Source organism: Trachurus japonicus, chromosome 14 (genome assembly GCF_045865225.1).
Source record: "Trachurus japonicus isolate A0001 chromosome 14, Traja_1.0".
In the NCBI taxonomy this organism is placed as follows: Eukaryota; Metazoa; Chordata; class Actinopteri; order Carangiformes; family Carangidae; genus Trachurus; species Trachurus japonicus.
Genome location: NC_140920.1, coordinates 32,686,751 through 32,708,097, shown reverse-complemented (window position 1 = coordinate 32,708,097; position 21,347 = coordinate 32,686,751). Strand labels below are relative to the sequence as shown.

The window sequence follows — 21,347 nt, the reverse complement described above, 5'->3', positions numbered from 1 at the left end:
GAGAGAGTGAGTTTTAGTGTTTGAGGCGAAAGTCCACAGTGAACAGATTATTAACCACACATTCTCTCTCTCTCTCTCTCTCTCTCTCACTCACTCACACACACACACACACACACACACATACTTAGAAACGTGACAGGAATTTCTCACCTGTTCAGGTGAGTCACTTTCTCCGCAATAAGTTTTATGATCAGTGATTAATGATTATTGATTACCAATGAGGTCCACTAACAAACCTGTTTTATCAGCTGTGCACCTGCCATCAGAGAACGTGTGTTTCTAAACACTGTTTTATCTACCGACTGATGTGTGATGCAGTACTCAACACTTCCTGTTATTTTCTTAAACTTGTTTAAAAAAGATCAACTTCTTATACATAATTCTGATCATTTCTTATCACTGGTTAATAAATAAAACAACCGTTTTCAAACATGCAGCTTGTTTATTGCATTTATCATCTGTTTGTACACAAAATTACAATAATAATGATAATAACAATAAAGATAATAATTTCTCAGTTTTTATAATCACATATTTGCATTATTTTCAGAAATAAAAACAGGTGACAAGTCAAAGCTTTAACTAATCTCCAGAAACCAGGTTAGATCAGATCAAGTGATCCGGATTCTCAGATGTTCAAACAGAAATGTAACAAGACTGGGTGTAAATCTTGTTTGGCCGGCAGAACCGGGTTGTATCATCACTCCAGTGTCTCAGTCTAGAACCAGCTGGTCTTGGTCTAGAACCAGCTGGTTTCAGTCTAGTGTCAACTGGTTTCTCTCTATGCTCACATAAGATTTTGATGAAGCTGAATTCCCATCAAAGCTGTTCTTTCTCATTGACAGATGTTACTGTGACGGTTGTCAAGACAACAGAAGGGTGAAGCGCAGCCTAACTCCACATGTGAACCCCCAGTCACATCAGCTCCAAGAATCTGTAGGACCTGGTGAAGAATCATCACGTTATCGATTATTATTTGGGTTTACTGATTGATCCCATGACCAGTACTTAAGAACTACTGAGAATCTAGATTAGAAAGTTTTGTTTCATTTTTTGGTTTGTTTCGTTGTGGTTGTCTTTTTCATGTAGTTTTGCGAAGCTGTGTAAAATGTCAAATCGACAATCATTGGTACTGAAACAAGATATTTCATCTTTTGTTTTTTAACAACGTTGAGTCTTAGGTTTTGTTTATTCTGTCACTTTAAACACAGAAATAATTTAAGAAATGTCTATCTGTGAATATCCATCGTTTTAACGTTGTTCACCCTGTCATCTGAGAAAACCTTAGTGACATATCACAGCTGTTCATCCACAAACGTGTAGGCCTACAAAGAGTTTAAACTCCTCCGTGGTCTCTCCTGACCAGAGGTCAGTTCTCTGTCATACTGATACTCTGCACCAAGCTACATCCTACAGGGAATATGGAACATGTAGCTAGGTGAAGATAGTCTCTTCACTCAGAGAACCATGGTTAAGCCTACAATGTACTCTACAGATCATAGCTTAGCATGGTTAGCCACGCCCATCAGGGGAGGGACCAGAACACACTATTGGCCGGTGTGAACAGTCAGCTGAACAACAGTTGTTTCTGCACCTGATCAAGAGCAATGACTCCTGTTGGTCACACTTTGTGCTAAGCGAAGCTAACAATTCCCATCTGTTTCCATTCTTTGTGCTAAGCTAGGCTAACAATTCCCATCTGTTTCCAGTCTTTGTGCTAAGCTAGGCCGACAGGTCCTTACCCAGATCTGATCTGTTGGGGCGGAGCCTCGGCTCTGGTTTTTAAAGGACAGATGGTGCATTCAGGTGCAGTGGAAATGCTTGTAAAACTTATCTCTTGGTTGTCAAGTGAGTGACAGTTGTTTCCCTGTTTCCATGGAGACCAGAGCTCACATGCAAATGAGCAAGATAAAAACTAAACAGTCCACCTATAAGCTGATTGATCACTGATTGTTTACGATCTGATTGGTGATTGAAGGACGCAAGATAAAATGGTCGTCACCGCTATGAACCTGGTATCCATGGAAACACTGATCAGATCAAATTGATCAATATATTTCCTTATTTTTATAAATATAAACTTTTCAGTTAAATAATCATTGATTATTGATTATTTATGTCCATGAGATTGATCATCTGCGATCGGACTTCACCCAACAGCCTCTTCACCATCCACAGCACAGGACTCTCAGCGTCAGCAGCTCTTCAGAGTAGTACTGCAGAGAGAGAGAGATGATGTCATCAACAGATTAATACGATGGAGTGTTCACATCATCACTGTCAACAATGTCTCCTGATACCTAAGTCAGTGGTTCTCAAACTTTTTTACATCAAGGACCCCGAATTGACACAAATTAGACCACAGACCCCCATTGGACCAAATTTTGAAGTAAACACCAGAAATACACAAATATTTGTTCCGAGACTGAAGAAAGTTACTTTTTTGTACATTTAAATTAGGGCCAATGGTGTGATTTTTTTGAAATATTACAGAGACATTTCTGGAAAAAAGTGGTACAATTTCTCCAAAAACATTTTAACATTTCTAGGAAGAAGTGGTAAAAATGCTCAAAAAAAAAAGAAATAAGTAAAAAAAAATGTAAAAGTAAAAATGTTTTCAAAAAAAAGAAGTGGTAACATCTATCATAAAAAGTAAAACAAATTCTAGAAAAATAGTGGTTATATTTCTCAAAAAAGAAAACAAGTTTAAAAAAAAAAAAAATCTAGAAAAAGTTGGGGACCCCCTTGAACCCTCTCAAGGACCCCTGGGGGTCCCCGGACCCCATGTTGAGAACCACTGACTTAAGTGAACTGAATGCTTGATCTATATTCTAATGAGTCACATGATCAACCACCAGCAGCTCCTGTTCATCCCGGGATTCTGGAAATAAACTGTTTGTAAATCACTCAGTCAGAATGACACAATCTAACCCGATGTTTCTGTTTCTCTACTCTTTTCACTTCCTGTTCATATGTTTTTCATTTCTACATACTGTACATAACCGTGTGTAACATGTGCTCCATTCCATCTGTGTTCCTCATGAAAACATTCATCTTGTTATTTAACTGTCAAACTCACCTTTACCCACACTTCATATCACATGTTATTAGACAACCCATTAAAGTGACTCTCGGTCTAACCTGACTTATCGTGCTGGTATTTTCCCACTCTGGTTATCAGAGGTGTTTCACCTGAAACCAGCAACATGTCACGTGATTGGATGAAAACCTGCGACTGCGTTTATTGAATGGGATCATTGTGATTCCAGACGTGACTAAAATGTCCTCAACTTGCAAGTATTTTATTTTGTTGCTGATATTTCAGGTAAAACCAACTCTGACTGACCCATTTACCAAACATCTGTTTGCAGGTGAGAAAATCTGAGCATGAGGTTTGCTGCCTGCGTGCTGCTGAGCAAGGCACCGGTGTGATTCCTACAGTAAGTCCATCACAGGAGAGGAGTTTAAATGATGACGACGATTCAAAGAGAAGTTTGACAGTTTATTAGTAGATTTAAAACATGAGAAAAAACATGAACACAGGTCGACTCAGACGATTCTTTATTTTGACTTGATTCTTTTGTTCCGTTTTATTGTCCAAACAGTCTTAGTTCAGAATCTCTGATCTGCAAACAGACGGTAAAAAGAGTCTGACAGCTGAAACTACAAACAGCAGAGAGGGAAAATCCACCTTCATCATCATCATCATCATTATCATCATCATAAGAGCAGCAGCTGTCCTGTCTAACAGTCAGTGTGTCCTACCTGTCCGTCTGTCTGTTGGTAAACTGAGGCCTGGAGGTCAGAACACAGAGCATCGTCTGCATAAACCACCTCTGATTTAAATAACCGTCAGAGTGAGACAGCAGCAGAACATCACCGTGATCAAACACCCTGAGGAGGTATCGATACGTTTGATGGGTGATGGGTCAGAGAACAGCTGACAACATGAGGATGGTTACGGCGCTCTGACTCGGACCTCCGGCCTCAGTTTGGACACTTTGTGTTTCACAGTTTTCATCTTGATTTCTTAGTGAACGGAAAGAAAAAGTTCTGAGACGTTCCCCAGTAGAACCCAGAGGGACTCCAAAAAAGGAAGTGACACACCATTTCACACCGCCCCTCCGTTACCGGGGCCGACAAGGAACAAAGAACGTCGGGCTACACAACTCGACCAAAACGTCGTGTTGGACTGAACAACTCAACAAAAATGGGTCAGATCCAAACTTTTGTTTCAAACCCAAACAAAAGTTTAGATTTGACGTCACGGAAAAAAAGGAGGTGTGGAGAGGAGAACGTCCGGTTAGTGTTTGCTGCTTCCTGATCACTGGTCTGTCGGCCAATCAGTATCACAGTTCCAGTGATGTCGTTCATGGGGAACGGATGAACGCTGACATCACTGTGACATCATCGGGGACTGATGCCAGAACTCAACGGCCAGTGGAAACGACTGACCCCCAAACTGAGGAGCTCCCTGAACGGCCCTCGCCAACACACTGACTGCTGACAGAAGCCCCGCCCCCCCGCCCCCCCGCCCCCCCGCCGCACACAGACACAACAGAGCCACAAACATCGTCCACCGGTCTGCATCAGTCTCTGACAGGTGGGCGGGGCGGGGGGGGCGCGGGCTCGGCGGCGGCCGACGCTACGTCTCGAACTGCGTGAGCAAAGCTCGCACTTCGGGCGTCAGCTGCTTGGCGGCGCTGGCGGCCTCGGCGATGGCGCGGCGGTACGGCCCCTTCCTCTTCCTGTCGAAGCGCGACTGGAAGGTCTCGAGGAAGGGCGACAGCTGGCCGAGCGGCAGGAAGGAGGTGGTGGGCGAGCCGAACCAGGACACCCGCGCCTCCTGCCGCACCGCCAGCCCCGTGTCGCCGCGCCGCGCCACCGTGATGCCCAGCACGCGCGCCGGCCACCAGGGGAAGCCGTAGATCTTGGCCCACACGATGTCGCCGACGCACACGGTGCGGCCGTCGGGGAGCGAGCACTTGGACACCGACTTGGAGAAGACGGAGGAAGACGACGAAGACGAGGAGGAGGACGTGGAAGACTTGCGGCGCCTCTTCATCTCGGCTCCTTCCTCTTCCCCCTCCTCCTCGTCGCCCGCCTCCAGCTCCTTGCTGTCGGGTCTGAGGGGGGGGGCCGCGGGGGGGAAGGAGGGGGAGCAGCGAGGCACCGGTGAGGAGGACGAAGCGGGAGCGTGGGGAGGGGAGAGGGAGGGAGGGGGGTCAAACGTCTTTGTGGAGCTACACTCTGAGTGGGACAAGTCCAGGGAGGAGGAAGAGGAAGAAGAGGAAGAGGAGGAGGAGGAGGAGGGGGGGGGGCGGAGGGGGCTCCACTACCTGCTCTTCACCTCCACCTCCTTCCTGGTCCGACCCCGCCTCCTCCTCCGCTGCAGAGTGGACCTGTGTCTCCATAGCAACGCTGACCGCAGGAGAGGGGGGGGCGGGCGCCGAGGGGGGGGCTGGGGCTGGGGGCTGCGGGGGGGATTGGGGTGGGAGCAGGTCCAGCGTGGGGGGGGCGGGACTTAGAGCGGGTTTGGGAGGCGAGCGAGCGATCTGTTTGGGCAGGGGTGGGGGGGAGGAGGGGGGGGTCTGGCTGTCGTCGGTACGATACCTTTGGGGTTTGAGGCGCATTCTGGGCGGCAGCGAGGTGTGCGAGCTGGCGGAGACGCCGGCGCCGGCGAGGTGCTGCAGGCGGCGGGTGAAGTGAACCTTCTGGTTGTGGTTCTGCAGGGCGGCGGCCCGCGTCACGGCCTTGGTGCGGTCCTGGTTCTGGGACTGACTCTGGTTCTGGTTGTGCTCTTTGGGCCGGCGCGGCGGCGGCAGCGGCGGTTGCGGTTGCGGCGGCTGCGAGCTCCTCGCCAGTGTCTTGAGAACCTGCCGCGCTTTAGAGCGGTCGCCGGCCGGACCTTTGGCCAGACTCTTCTTGGAGTTCAGCTTCAGACGCATGCGGCTGGACGAGGACGAGGACGAGGACGAAGATGAAGCCACGCCCCTCAGGACGCGTCGGGAGGAGGAGGAGGAGGATGAAGATGAAACGCAAATCCCTGGTGCGGAGCGGCGGTCGGCGGCGGGCCGTCCTCCCCGGTCGTCGCTCCTCAGCCTCTTCACCTCGGCCGAGATCGGCCCCTCCGTCTGCTTCCGCCGGCGAGACGCCTCCTCGCCCCGTAGGTCCACGTGGCCCCGCCGCACCTCCCTCTGCGCGCCCGACGCCACCACGCCTTTGCACTTGTCGCAGAGCACCTGGCGGGGGCGGAGCTTGATGGCGTTCATGATGGAGGTGGGCTCCTCGCAGCGGTAGCGCCTTTTGGGCCGTTTGATCTTGCGCGGCGGCGGCTGAGGTAAGGCCTGGTTGTACGTGTCCCTGATGAACAGAGGAGGGGGGTACGCCGCCCCCTCCTGGAACAGCGGCGGCGGTTTGGAGGTCCAGGGCTGAGGGGGAGGAGGGGGCGGGGCGCCGACGGCCACCTCCTCCTGTTTCGTTGAGGGGTTGTCGTCGGTTACGGGCTCTGAGTGTAGCGACATCTGAGGTGGACTTCGATCTTCTCGTCTGGGAAACACGGTGATGGGGATACCGTAGGGTCCAAACCTGCACACACACACACACACACACACACACAGAGGATGAGAACCTTTGACATCGAAGCACAGCTGACGTGTCTGAGCTGATGATCAGGTGTCTGTCATCTTCACTCTGCTCTACTGTTAGAATTTATTTCATAAAAACAACCATAATAACATATTATGTCTCATGAGGTAGAGAACTAATGATGAATAGACATACTCTGCTGTTTATCGACCAGTGTGACGACAAAAGCATCAGAGAACATCAACAGTGTGTGTGGAGGATGATCCTCTGACTGTGCACAGATCAACATTACCTCTTGGACACGTCCATCAGGACCCCGGAGAAGACCTTCTCCCCCAGCCGGAAGGACACCACCAGCGCGTCATCTATGACGTGGTCCAGGGAGACCCGGACCTCGGACCCGGGGTTCAGGTCCTGGAAAGAGGCGAGAGGAGGAGGTCCGGGCTCGGAGCAGGAGGACTCCTCCTGCTTCACGGTGTCCGGCATCAGCCTCCTCTTCGGAGAGCGGCCCGGCGGAGACGAGTCCCGCTCCTCGCCCCCCGCGGAGGTGTCGGTGCAGCCGGTCTCCGGGTCCAGGCTGGCCAGGTTTAACGTTACCGGGACCGACAGAGGATCTGCGTTACCGTCCAACATGGCGTCCTCCGCGGGCCCGGGCCTTAGCTCAGGTTGGACCAGGACCGTGTAGCCCCGGTCGCAGCCCGCTGGCTCCGCTCGGTCCGTGGTCTCGTTAGTGGTCGGTTCCGCCGGTTCGGCCAGAGAGAGTCCGGCCTCGGTGACCGGCGGCGGCGCCGGGAGGGAGTGCAGGAAGACGGCGGAGGGCTGCGGGTCCGGCAGGATGCTGCGGTACACGCTGCCGCCGCCCTCCGGGTCTCCCGGTAGCACGGGCGAAAACCGGTCCATGCCGATCCGGTCCACTGGGAAGTTGCTGACCAGGTCGTCGTTAACGACGTTTTCACAGAGAGCTTTTCCCGCCGTAGGCTCCAGCTCCGGCCTGACATGGCGGCGCTCCTCCCCGTCCTCACCATCCTCCACCCGGGGGACGGCCAGCTCCACGGCCGCGCCGGACTCCCGCGGCCCGCTGGACTCGAGCGGAGCCGCCGTGGGTCCCGGGCCGCCAGGGCCCGGTTCTGGCGGGGCCTGGTCGTCCGTCGCCGCGGTTGGTTTTGTTGTCGGAACCGCCGCAGCTCCTGGCTCTGCAGCCACGGCCGCCATTTTCTTCCGCTATGCTGCCTCGCAGCGCCTCGCCCCTCCTCCCCGCGCCGCTGCCAGCTGCTGCGGCCGCCGCCATTGGCTCCGGCGTCCGTCAGTCAGACTCAGCAGGGAGATGCGTGGTCTCTGAGTGGCTGATTCTGTCAGAGGCTGTGAAGCGTCAGACCGCCGCCAGGGGGCGTTTCCTTTTACAAGAAACAAAAACAAAAGCAGTAAAGACCAGTGAACAGCTGATTATTTATATGTGATCGATCACCATGTGATGAATAAAACTGTAGTCGGATGAAAAGAGACGTCATGACTAAAAATCTGATCTCCACTAACATCAAAATTCATATGGAAAAAAATCCTCTTGATCAGATAAAAACAACATGTTATCAATAATCTAGAATATAGAAGTATTAATATTCTGTATTTGTTTTAGTCAAACCAAAAAAAATAAGGTTAGTTCAAATAAATTGATAAAAGTAGTTTGTAAACAACTCCATAAAAGCCCTTTCTGTGACCTTCAGAATAACAGCACCGTGGGCATAGAATGTGTTAACACAATTAGGTATGAATATTTGAATAGACTGATCGTTAGCCAACCTTTCAAATCAAAGGTTCAACTTTTTTTCCTACATGAAAACAAAGATAGCACTTGTTCTTCTAAGGTTCAGCAGGCTGTACACAAAAGAGCCTGATGCTGCCCTCCACAGGCATAAGATAATTATAATAATAATTTATTACATTTTTTCACTGCTACCGTCCAGCAGAATGAAGATACTTTATGAGCTCTCCCAACAGGTTGACTGTTCTGTTCTGTTCTGTTCCAGAAATGGACTCACAAGAAGAAGAAAAAAGACAAACTAAAATATGACAATTCTCTTAACTGCAGCCTTTCACATTTATTTCATGTGATCACAACATGTTTCACAGTATATCTGGATTTTTCCCAAGAACTTTCATTCAGCAAGACTAATTTGTCCCAGTCTCAGTCCGATTGGGACAACATCACCTCTTTGCACAGATTAATCCTCTTATTATTATTTTTTACAGAAGATGAAGAGAGAAATAATGCCTGCCCCTCTGCTCCTCAGTGCACTGATGTTCCTGTTCTTTACAAATGATAAAGCATTCACTTTTCCCTTTCAAATCCATGGTGTTTCTTAAGATTCCTTTGCCAATGTATCAATGATGTCGGGAACTGAGGCACTCAGAGTAGGAAGGTGATTTTAAAAAGCCTTTATTGCAGCATGGCCATGGCAGTTTGGCCATGCTGCAATAAAGGCTTTTTAAAATCACCTTCCTACTCTGAGTGCCTCAGTGCCGCTACCATCTAGTATTTGGATCCTCACACTGAAGAGCACCAGAGGTAGAGACAAGAGACAAAGACAACTGATACCCATGCAGCACTCCATGCATATTTTTTGATTGTATCAATGATATCATTCTCCTCAACTCCTGAGTGTCCAGCTGCCCACGAAAAATATACACACATGGATCCTAAATAAACAGCATCAAATCTCAGGACAGGCAACAGGCCCTTGACTCCTCCAAAACCTACACTGACTGCAGAGCTAAAAGCACAGTTTGACCTTATCATAGCTCGACAAATCATAATCAGAGTGTCTCTCTCAGCCTCCCAGCCACTTCCTGACAAACTATGAAGGATATCAATCACTTTTTCACATTTACAAAGTATCTGTAGCCTATGACATTTCCATGGAAGTCTTTCATCCATCGACATTCAGGAATTCAAAAACCTCAACCCTTTCTATAGACCAATTATACAAAAAAATGTTGAAATTTCCTTTTTATCCAAATTTACTTTTAGACAGGGAAATCCTTAAAACCCCAGTGAACAATCTGATCCAAAGCCTTCTGAGACTGACCAAAGACAGGGTCGGTCATTTTCGCTCTCTTCCTGCTTGCACCATCATCTGCAAGTAGCGCTTTGACGGACTTTCATCAATATACAGTGGTGGTCCTGTCACTATGCCTCCAATTGATCATGCGCCCTGGCTACTTGGCCAAGGGGATGTGTCTTTGGGTGACTGGTAAGCATGCATGACTACTACCCGGGAAGTGTGGGTTCAATCTCCGCCTGGGCCTTCTTCACCTTGCCACATATATTATATTGAAAAGACAGGACTGATGATTTTCCAATGTTGACAGTTTTAGAGAAATCTTCTCCAACTGACTGACTTTAGTTATTATCACAGAGTTCAGTTAGCACACCTTCCTTCCATATAACTGAATGCTTTTTCAAAAAATCATTAATAAATTAAAAAAGAAACTAGTCTATGAACCATTCATTCCATGATTTCCACAAAACAGATGTACATGCTATGGACAGGATGAATCCTTTGCTGGTTTCTAACTGGAATCACAACAGCATGTTTCCATTTTGTTGGTAATTTGCCAATTTCTTCCAAAGCAATATCATCTACTGTAATCTTTTCTTGGTGTGGAGTGGTATTTTCCCCTGCCTGTGGGCTACTCCATCAGAACACATTGTAAAAATGACTTTCCTCACTAGCATCATTCCATCTTTCTTCCTTAACTCCCCCCTTCATCCTAAAACTCCATATCTGAGAGATGAGTCACGAACCCCTGAAAAACTTTAACACACATACTTTCTTGTTATTTATTTTTTACTGCCTGTCAGCACATCCAGCACTCAGCACTGGTATTGATCTCACCACTTTCCCATATATTTTATGAATTCGGGACCAAACTTGTCTGACTGACCCAGAGTGCCACAAAATCACCTCCAGCTTTTCTTTTCACCATCTTTGATAGTTTTGCTTGCTGTTGCCCTACACCATTTATAATAAATAACATTTTCCTGAGGTTTTTACGTGAATGCTTGCTTTCTCATCCTCATGCCTTATCAAACATGTTAAATGATCATTATACTCATCAACAGATCCAGACCAGCATTATTGATTTCTCACAAACCTTCTCCTTTATCAACCTTAAACTCAACCCATTTACCTCTAACAAAATCAAATCTTTAAACTTAGCACCAGGATCCATAATGAAGGTCCTCCCAAACTGACTTTAGACACAAGTTAAATCAAGGCGGCATTTTCAGCGATGTCTTAATTCCTCAGTAACTATATTTGCATCTCTTTCCTGACTTTCTCACAGTGGATTATGGGCATTAAAATCACCAAGCCACATAACAGGGGACCTGATCTTATTTCCTCATAACCAGGATTAGAGGCTTAGGATTCCAAAAATTAACTAAATTTATTTTCCCCTGAGAACTCCACATTTCTACTCTGAAACACTCAAGGAATAAATCATACTCACAAACTTTTTTACTGGGTTTTAGCAAAGGTTGCACATCCAGCTCCTGATCAATCAGATCTATCTTTACAGACATACAGTATATACACTGGAATTAAGCCTCTCAAACACATCAAAAATCAGGTTATATCTCAAAGTCCTGGATAATTTTTTCTTTGTTGTGGTTTTGCATTCAAATTAAGGATGCAAACCATTGTAAAAAAAATAAAAAATAAAAAATAAAAATCAACATGATAGATGATGAAACAAAGACCACAGGTATTCTCCTAACATTGACTGGACCCCTGCCCCTGCACTTTCTTTAAGGCTTCTGCATACAAATGTTTATGTCAGTCTCTGACCTCCTGAGCCTGTTTTGCTTTTACAAAAAGTGACAATACACTCTACTAGGTGTGGGATTAGGTTGTAACAATTTCCCTTACAATAATGATAAGAGGAACTGGCACAACCCCACGTCACTTCCCCATTTAAACCCTTGGTCCCACTTAATGCACCTGTGCGCATTACGCACACAACTTACAGCAAAAAAAAAAAAACATTCATTAATTCATTACAGGTCCGCACATCCCTGTGCGCAAACAACAAGGATAATTGATAACTTCCCTGGCCAAATACACAATGAAAAAACCTGGGGCGCAATACTGCAAATGAACTACCCCCAGCTCCAATAGCTCTATGGCCGGGCAAAACACAGTGGATCACTGCACCCTCCCCCCACCCCCCCCCCCCCCCCAGCCAGCAACTTACCGGGGCCGTAGTAGGGCTTCATGTCAACAACATTTATGGTGTCCACCTTATCTTTATCAGTTAACCATTTCACACGGTAGTTCGTAGGACCAAGCCTCTTCTCTACCCTGACGGGTCCGACCCAACGGGGTGCCAGCTTGGCAGAGAACTTGGTGGAGGCTTTAGACAGCGGATGTGACCTAATCCAAACCAGGACCCCGGCAGCAAAGTGTACCTCTTTGCACCGAGCATTGTACTACCTGGCTTGTCTGGCTTTGGCCTTACCGACATGTCTTTCCACCTCTCTCAACAAACATGTATTGAAGTGTATGGTATGCAGGTGTGTTGGGTGCAGGTGTGTTGTGTACCAGCCGCTCCAGGGGCCCTTGAAGGCTGCATCCCAGAGCTAACACAGCAGGGGTCACGCCCGTGGTCTTGTGCACCGCCATGTTGATGGCCAACCGGAACTGAGCATTGAGACGGTCAAAAGCACACTACAAGGTTGTTACTTCATATATATATATATATATATATATATATATATATATATATATATATATATATATATAGATAGATAGATAGATAGATAGATAGATAGATAGATAGATAGATAGATAGATAGATAGATAGATAGATAGATAGATAGATAGATTGATAGATTTACTTCCCGAAGGACATTCAGGTGTGGTCAACTGCTCACAGAAGAATCAGTCACACACACATACGATAAAAACAGATTATAAATTTTATATTTCAAATATTTCAGGATGTTGTGATCTTTTCCACACTTAGCATGCACATGGCCTGATTCCCCTGCATGATGCTGTCACATGTCCATGCCTTTGTCATGGACACAGCAATGTAAAGGTACTCCATTCTGGCCTGGAAAGACAAACACAGCTGGGAGAGCAGCTCCATTCAAGGGAAGCAACACAGGGGTTTTATTTCCACCTCTCCTGGCTTTAAACCAGTCACTTATTTCCCCTCCATCTCTCTGCTACAGCGACATCAAAACATTCCACAGGGTGAACTGTAAGCAATCTAATCACACGACTCGAGTTAAAACAACACTAGAATACTGATGCTAGTGTGGGTGTAACATTCAGCACTGCAGTTGATCACAGACTGATCACATGTTAATAAACCTCATCCTACACTTTACTACTCACTGTAAACTTCCTAACAGAAGCAGAAATGACAGCAATCACCTGACTGATATGAATCATTTTTATTGTTTTTAAACACTTTTTAAACTTTTTAGTGAGCACATTATTTATTATTTATTGAATTATTTACGACAGAATACATGTTTGTCATCATGCCTTAACTTCATGAGCAATTGATCAATCACTAATAATCAACAACTACAAATAATCAAATTGGTTGTTGATGAATCCAACAATTATGTTGCGGTAAAATCAAACTGTCCACATTGTTTCCATCATTTCCTCAATTAATGAAAATACAAAAGTCAAAGGAAGGAAGCCTCCTCCTGCTGCTACAGAAGTGCACTTACATTTATCACTACTACTTCTACTACTACACCCTGATTCACATCTCCTCCCCATGGACACAGCAGCTGAGACTTGTGGGTAATGTAGTATTTGGAGATATATATGAGCTGATTAGTCAGTGACATGACTGTTAGATGATCCAAGGGAGTTTCAGTTTCACTCTGCACCACTCGGTTGGCTCTGACTGTGTGATGCAGCAACATCTGATTTGTCAGAGGGCATTGAGACCGCTTTCCTCTGTTTCCTTTAAATCTTTTAAAGCAACATCCCCCAATGAAACCCCGCTGACATCGTCGCTGGAGACCATAGTCTCGTGTAAGGGCGTGGCCTCTTTCTGTTGGGGGATGGGGCTTCGTCCTGACCTATAAAAACAGACAAACAGTAATCGGTTACCAAAACGATGTATTCATCATCAGTGAACAGTTGGGTGATAAACAACACTAGACTAGACTAGCAGACTTGACTAGATAAAGTGACCCATTAGCATTGGCATTACTCTGCTCCGTGTCAGTAGGGAATGTTAACACTAATGCAACTAGTGAAGGCTAATGTATTTGTACATTTAACGTTCTCAATGGAAATGATAAATAAGAATGAAAGCAAAAACTATGAGCATGAAAACAGATGATAAATCTCAACAACGATTAAAGGTGTAGTTCAATATTTTGGCAAAATTGCCTATTGCCATAATCCCTATCTTAGCAATAGGTTTATTACCTTTAATTATCGGTGCATGTTGTTTTGAGATCTGCAGGGCAGAGATGCGAGCTGCTCAGCGAACGCGCTATGAAATAATAACGTATAATTATGTAACATTATGATGCATGAAGCGAATACTGGGAACTATTTGTGCTTTTGAAATCACTCTTACTTTATTATCTCATAGCGTGGTGAATGTGCAGGTCACAACTTGTCCACCAGAGTGTTTTGGAGTTGTTGGATTGTGTATTTGATGAGTTTGATGAGGGACAGGGGACCTGTACTATTTACCTCCATTGTGTTCGCTGAGCAGCTCACGTCTCTGCCCCGCAGATCTCAAAACAACATGCACCTATAATTAAAGATATCTACTGCTATGACTATAGGGATTATGGTAATAGGAGAATTTGCCTTTAAAAGAAGACAGAGGAGCTTCAGATACACACCAGGCAGATTTCACTTAATCGACTGGACAGAGGTTAAAGGTTGTTCCAGATGGAAGGACCCACTGACCCACTTCAAGAGTTTCACCATCAGTAGTAAGTTCAGACCTAAATACTCAAGTTAAGAGTGTTGGCTAGGGTTAAATTATTGCTCGACTGGGTGGAGATAATACTTGCTCTCATGAGCTAACTGTGTTGGAGGATTTGTTACACAGTGGCGAATAGAGTATGGGTGTTGTTAATATTCCACCATGCCAGACTGTCCAGGCCCGAGTTACTCTTGGCCTTTAGCTTCATCTACAGCTTCATGTTAGTCTCATTTGAATTGAACAGGTGCAATATTGACATCCTCAAACAGAGAGCCACTCAAATTAATGAACCTCTCACAGACACTTAGGGGACAAATGAAAAAAAGGGCTGGAACATCATCGTTACCATTAGAATCACCTGTTTTAATGAAAGAGTTCCAATCTGTGAAATGACCCCACCCCCACCCACTACTATAGCTAACTGTTAATTGTTAGCTCACCATTTCTCTTCCACATCATCAATGGTGTCAGGCAGTGGGACATTGAGCGTCTCGGGCAGGAAGCAGGCGAAGCATCCGGCCAATACTGCTGCTCCCCCGTACACAATACTGGGTAGAGCAGGGAGGACCTGGGGAATGTAGTCCATCACCAGAGTTTATGCTGATGATACCATTCTGTACATTAAGACTCATTAAAACAAGTGCTGTGACTTTCTTACAGAGTCAGAACTGTAGGAATGATACACGTGTGATGATAATTTTACTGTCATTCTGAAACATTTTTTCACATGAAGACAGCAAAATTAATTCGTACTGATGTCATGTGATGTCATCACATAATATGAACATTATTTTGGTTTAATTAGGTTTGCATCAGAAACAATACCTCATCTAAGATGAGGACAGCAGGAGCCGCCATGCTGCCAACTCTCGCCATGGTGGAGACAAAGCCCATTCCTGTCTGCCTGAAAACACACACACACACACACACACACACGATCAATACACTGATTCATAGATTGTCACGAGTTGAGCTCTGACCCAATGTAAAAATACTGACATATATATATATAATCAATCAGTATAATCAATACAATCAAATGACTATAAAATACACAGTAATATTATATGATATACAATAGACATTTAAATGGAGCACAAACAGGATTTGAACCAGCAGCCTCCATCTCACCTGATGACGGTGGGGTAGAGCTCTCCCGTGTACAGGTAGACGGTGGTGAAGGACGCCGAGGTGAAACCTTTACCAAGACACGCCAGGGTGGTCCTGACTGTCTGCATGTCTGTTTTTGGGGGGTGAGGGGTTAGGTTGATATCTACCATTGTGTGTACCATATGTATTGTGGGAACTTTGTGTACTTGTCACCTGAGGGGACGAAGATGTTGGCAAAGATGATGAAGGCCGACAGGAAGAGACAGGTAGCCTGAGAGACCCGCCTCCCGAGGTAAGAGAGCATGCCGAGAGCCATTAGTTTGGCAGGAAAGTCTACAGCTCCGAAGATGATCTGCATCAGGTAGATGTTCACCTGGAACAACAACTCAGACTGAAGCAGCCAATAGGAGGAGATGTTCTCCTTCTGCCTGTCAGGAATTTGAACCTCAGGTATCAGGAAGGTGAGGTGTGCAGGAAGTTTATCTAGCATGTGGAATTGATGCTAATCAGTTGACTTACCCCAAATTTCTGCAGGTCCATGGCCAAACCATAGTATGCAAAACTAGTAGAGAACCTGTAGACAGGGAGACAGATTGGGAAGGTAGGTGAACATGTTGTGGGAATAAACAGGAAAAGAAATGAACACAGAATGAGAAGAGGTGAGTACAGATGACTGTTCTCTGACCAGACAGCTATCAGACAGATGGAGATACGTCTCATCCCTCTGGACCTCAGCAGGTCGTACGCTGTGAAAGACTGACGGCTCGACTCAATCTCCTTTTTCATGTGAGAGTTCAGCACCTGCAGGTAGACAGACATACAGACAGGTAGACAGGCAAACAAGCAGGTAGACAGACAGGTAAAGAGACTGCAGGCAGACAGACCAGGTACCTCCAGTGTTAACTTGTTGACCATCTCTGGTTTTCCGTTAATTCGAGCAACTCTGTGAAGACTCTTCAAGGCATCCTCAGAGCGACGTTTCAAGACCAACCACCGGGCCGACTCCGAGTACCACCTGTCCAAGCGGAGAAAAGATAGACAGGAAATCAGAGAGAAGACGGATCAGAACCACCTGAGCAATCAGAGAGAAGAATGATATTTACTGACCAACTGTAGGCAAAGAACAAGAACTGAGGAGCACAGACAACCACCTGCAGCTTCCTCCAGTCCCTCAGCCAATAGGCCAACCCCGCCAGGATCATCTGACCAAATGTGAAGAAGAAGGAGGTGAGCGTGCCCACCAAGGTCCTGGCTTTAGTTGGGATCCACTCCACCTCTTAAGACCGACAGAGAGAGAGAGAGAGAGAGAGAGAGAGAGAGAGAGAGATACAGGTTGCTCAAAGACTCATTATCATTTTTTTTCCATCAGAGCTAGTAGAAATGACAGACAGACAGACAGACAGACAGACAGACAGTAGCTGTGTCCCAATTCAGCTGCTGCATCCTTCGGAGGCAGCATTTGTAGGAAGGTAACACCACAGTGTCACGACAAGGCCTGTCCCAGTTTGAAGGCTCCTCTAAATGTGGCCCACAAATGCGGCTTTCCTTCACCTGTTCTAGGAGGACGCACTGCACCTATCCCAAGATTCTTTGCGCAGTTTTTATTAGCCACCTAGCACGCTAGCTATCGGAACACTGAGGTGGCTCCATGCTGTTGCCATGGTAGCCCCGCTCTGTGGCCGGCATGGAAGCGTGGTCACCTGCTGAAGGTGTGGCCTTTTATTTTTGTCGCTGTCGCTCGTATCGCTCCTTTGTTGTCGCTCAGCTGCAATCGCTCGTCACAACTCGCCTTTTTGCTTTGATGGCGTCATGCCTACTGCCATGTCTCTCTGTATACACTGGCACCACCGGGATCACGGCAGCCAATCAGCGCTGAGTGACTGACGGCCAGAGACTTGGGATTTCTCATCTCGAGCGACGATTTTTCACTCTGTCGCTTGGAGTCCCAGCGATTAATCACTCAGGCGCCCGTTTGCATTGACTTAATATGTAGTTACACTTGTCACCAGCGACAAAAATAAAAGGTCCGGTGTGAACGCAGCTTGAGCAGGGCTCTGCTGGCTGCACAGCCCGAGGTGAGGAGCTGAGGAGTCGATGGAAGCGTAAAAAAGCTGCCACTTTCAAATGTTTAACATTAGGACATTGATTGTGTTTGGACACCGATTGCGTTGGGTCCCTCGAAGGATCCAGCCCCAGAAATGGGACACAGCTAGTCAGACAGACAGACAGACAGACAGACAGACAGACAGACAGTCAGTCAGTCAGTCAGTCAGTCAGTCAGATGGACAGACAGACGGACAGCAGACAGACAGACTTGATTTATGCTTCTGCATCAGGTTGATGGCGTACCCCCTCAGAGCCTTCTGTGGCGCCATGAACCCCTACACCGTCGCCTGATGTGCACCTACAAAAAATTCGAACAACATGTCAAAGCATGCAGACCACAAGGGCTGTGTGATTGGTCCTCTCAGAACGTGATTTCCAGGATCTTCCGGCAGTTTCTCCTTCATCCTATACCGTCTTATTTAAAATGTTCATAGCATAGAGTTGTTACCAAAAACACTCTTTCTTCTTCGGTCTCCACGTTTCACTGTGTCCAGAAGAACGAAGCAGGAAGATTAAGAATGTTTCACAAATGACCCTCCTGAAACCACACACCCCCTAGCTGCACAGCGACGTGTTCCCTCAACACAGAACATCAAAACGTGCACAATGGCAACAAAGCAGCGGGGTGCTTACAGCGTGGAGTTGACGCAGAAGCATAAACCAGGCTCCAGACAGACAGAGAGGTGAACTGATAGATATACTCAGTGACACTCCATTGAGGATGACCCCAGACACCGCCATCCCACTCAGAAACCTAAAGATGCAGTAGGCAGCGTATGTAGGAGAGAGGGCAGAGCTACAACCAAGTATGCCAAGCTGCAGATATGACCAAATAAGGACAGACCGCCTCCCAAACCTGAGGGGACACAGATAGAGGACATCGGAGCTAAAACATGGAACTCTACATGAAGACATCATGCTGTCGACATATGAAGAGGTGAGTTGTACTTGTCCGACAGGCCACCGTAGACGATGGCTCCTGTTAGGACTCCGCCCATGTAGATAGTCTGAATCATCTGTTTGAGAGGTCGCAGAGAACAGACCAGCTCCCACTGTGAGACAGACATATTCAGAGACACAGACAGCACAGAATCCTTATTAATAACCTTATTAACGTTCATTAATGCAAGCAAGTTTTTCTTCTGTTACCTCAGAGACGGTGGTGGCCAGGAACTCGGAGCGGTCGAAGGTCCACCCATCCAGACACCCTTCAGTCTGTAGCTGACTTGTGTTAGTTGAGCTGTTAGCGCTTAGCAGATGCCACTGAGGTTCCACATACCTGCACAGCAGCAGGCGGAATGGGAAGTGAGGTTAGAGGAAGTTTATTCATTGACACAGTAAAACTTGGAGAGCAAAAAGAAGCATCACCTCCTGCAGCGGTCCAGTCTATTTCCTGAAGAGTCCAGAGGGATGAAGGCTTTTACAAGCTGAAACAACCAATCACATGGTCAGATTACCTGCTGGAGAGAAAGGACACCTGGTGGCGAGACAGATTACCTGTTGCTGAGACAGATTGTAGAAGCTGTGATTGGCCGGCAGACTGCAGTGGTGGGCGGGGATTCCGGAGACAAAGTTGTTCAGCAAGTTCTGACTGGCCATCATCAGACCAGGGAAACTGATCAGGGTCACATGGAGCCACTGATACCTGCCAAAACCACCCACCTCACCATGGCAGGAGGGTGGGGGTGGGGGGTAGATGGGGTTTTGTCACACATCTGCATCACACATATGGTTTACCTGGCTAGGTGGGTTCAACTGAAGTTAGTTTACATGACTGTCATGTCAGTGACACTGTTAAGAAACAAAGTAATCAGATTACATTTAGATGCTGTTACACAATTGCATTACACAGTGATCAGATTACACGATCCAGTAATCAGATTACAGTTGACAGTTGTAAACTCACCTCGTCCAGCAGGTCGGAGAAGCCCATCCCTCTCTTTTTATCTGAGTTCAAAAAATCTCTTCTTTCTATCTGTCTCAGTGTTTTCTTGGACAGCCTGCTGTAGCTGCTGTGGTCTGCAGCTGTGCCACAGCTGTTTGTTAAATTACAATAATAATAGATTAATACTAATATGCACTTTCAGGTTTGAGTTTTGGTTCCATAAGAACGAACCTGAGAACAAAACAACACAATTATTTAGTTAGTTCCTCTTTGAAAACTACAACCTGTGGACCACCAAAGCTTCCTCCATAACTTTCCAGACCTCCTGTGAGTGCAGACTCGGGGGCTGATCCACATCAGTGCAATTCTCCCGAACTCAGCACGTTTCACACAACTCTAAAAAAGGGAAATATTTGCATGGAGTCTGGTGAGAGTTCTTAACGGATTAGGGCTGCATGGAAACAGTGAAAAGAGGATTTCAACATACCTACAGTCTGCAGCTGCCTGGGTGGACGAGTGGCGAGGCGGTGGGATGAACAGGTGGACGGATGTAGAGAGGAGGAGCAGCAGATGACCAACGACTGGACATTAATAAGTGACTTTAAAAAAGACTCTGTGGTTGTGTCCTGCTGTCTCGTTCTCTCTGCAGAGACATGACCCCCCCCCCCCCCCCCCCAACTCCTCTGTTTTGATTGGCTCTACAATGATTTGTTGTTCAGTTAACGGTTGATGTCTCTCTCTTTCTCCTTCTCTCTCCCTCTTCAGTCTTCAGTCTGATGTTGAAGATCAATAAATCGATAATAAAAACAGTTAATATTAACCCTATACTGCACACATTTCGATTATGCATGATCAAAATGATGCCATACCATTGTATATACACACAAAATATATATACAAATATATACTGTATATATCCATGTACAGATCATCAGACAATGCTTTGAAAGCAGTGCAACATCATATTTCATCATAAAAATAAACAATCTATCATGTAAAAAGAGAGAGAACACTTGTACTTACTTGAACATATTATAACATACACTGATGAGGCATAACATCATGACCACCTTTCTAATATTGTGTTGTACCCCTTTTTCTGCCAAATACACAATCCTGACGGCTTTCTATCTGAAGCAGCATGAACTTGTCTGAGCAACAGTAGCTGGTCTGTTGAATGGGAGCACACGGACCAGCCTTCTCTCCCCACGTGTATCAATGAGCCTGTGGCCGCTTCACCACTCTTCCTTTCTTGGACCAACTTTTGATAGATCCTGACCACTGCAGACCGGGAACAGCCCACAAGAGCTGCAGTTTTCACACGAGAGACCCAGTCGTCCTTGGAGAACTGGATCAGATCCTTATGCTGAACATGTTTCTGCTTCTAACATTCACATCAACTCTGAGTACAACATGTTCACCTGCTGCCTAATATATCCCACCTACTAACTGGAGCCATGATGAAGTGTTATTCAGTGTTATTCACTTCACCTGTCAGTGCTCAGAATGTGTAAATATCATTGATACATTATGTGGGCTGCGCTAGATTTTATTCAGTGTGACAATGAAAACTGAACATTTACTCTGTGTCACTGTCCTCACTTTCAGATGGGATCTGTCTAACATGATCATCCTTCTCTTTCCTTCCATAAAACAGTATTTTGTCCATAGTCAACGTGTG

At 46.3% G+C, this 21,347-nt stretch overlaps 2 protein-coding genes across 2 annotated transcripts; both read right to left on the bottom strand.

Moving 5' to 3' along the window:
* Positions 1–4,541: 4,541 nt before the first annotated feature.
* On the bottom strand, positions 4,542–7,855 carry pwwp2a (PWWP domain containing 2A). The gene is given in 3 exon segments (XM_085798835.1): positions 4,542–5,311; positions 5,313–6,588; positions 6,881–7,855. Coding segments are annotated over 3 exon segments (2,862 nt in total). The 5' UTR covers positions 7,801–7,855; the 3' UTR covers positions 4,542–4,645.
* A 5,173-nt stretch (positions 7,856–13,028) lies between these two features.
* Positions 13,029–20,184, bottom strand: oatx (organic anion transporter X). Its single transcript, XM_085798834.1, has 17 exons — positions 20,154–20,184; positions 19,989–20,060; positions 19,688–19,897; positions 19,279–19,443; positions 19,150–19,208; positions 18,931–19,060; positions 18,730–18,833; positions 18,483–18,637; positions 16,783–16,951; positions 16,567–16,690; positions 16,361–16,476; positions 16,195–16,249; positions 15,889–16,048; positions 15,697–15,805; positions 15,391–15,469; positions 15,006–15,133; positions 13,029–13,696 (listed from the first exon to the last, which is right to left on the bottom strand). Exons 3-17 carry the CDS (start codon positions 19,712–19,714, stop codon positions 13,546–13,548), a joined length of 1,731 nt encoding a protein of 576 aa, XP_085654960.1. The 5' UTR covers positions 19,715–19,897; positions 19,989–20,060; positions 20,154–20,184; the 3' UTR covers positions 13,029–13,545.
* Between the last annotated feature and the right edge of the window lie 1,163 nt (positions 20,185–21,347).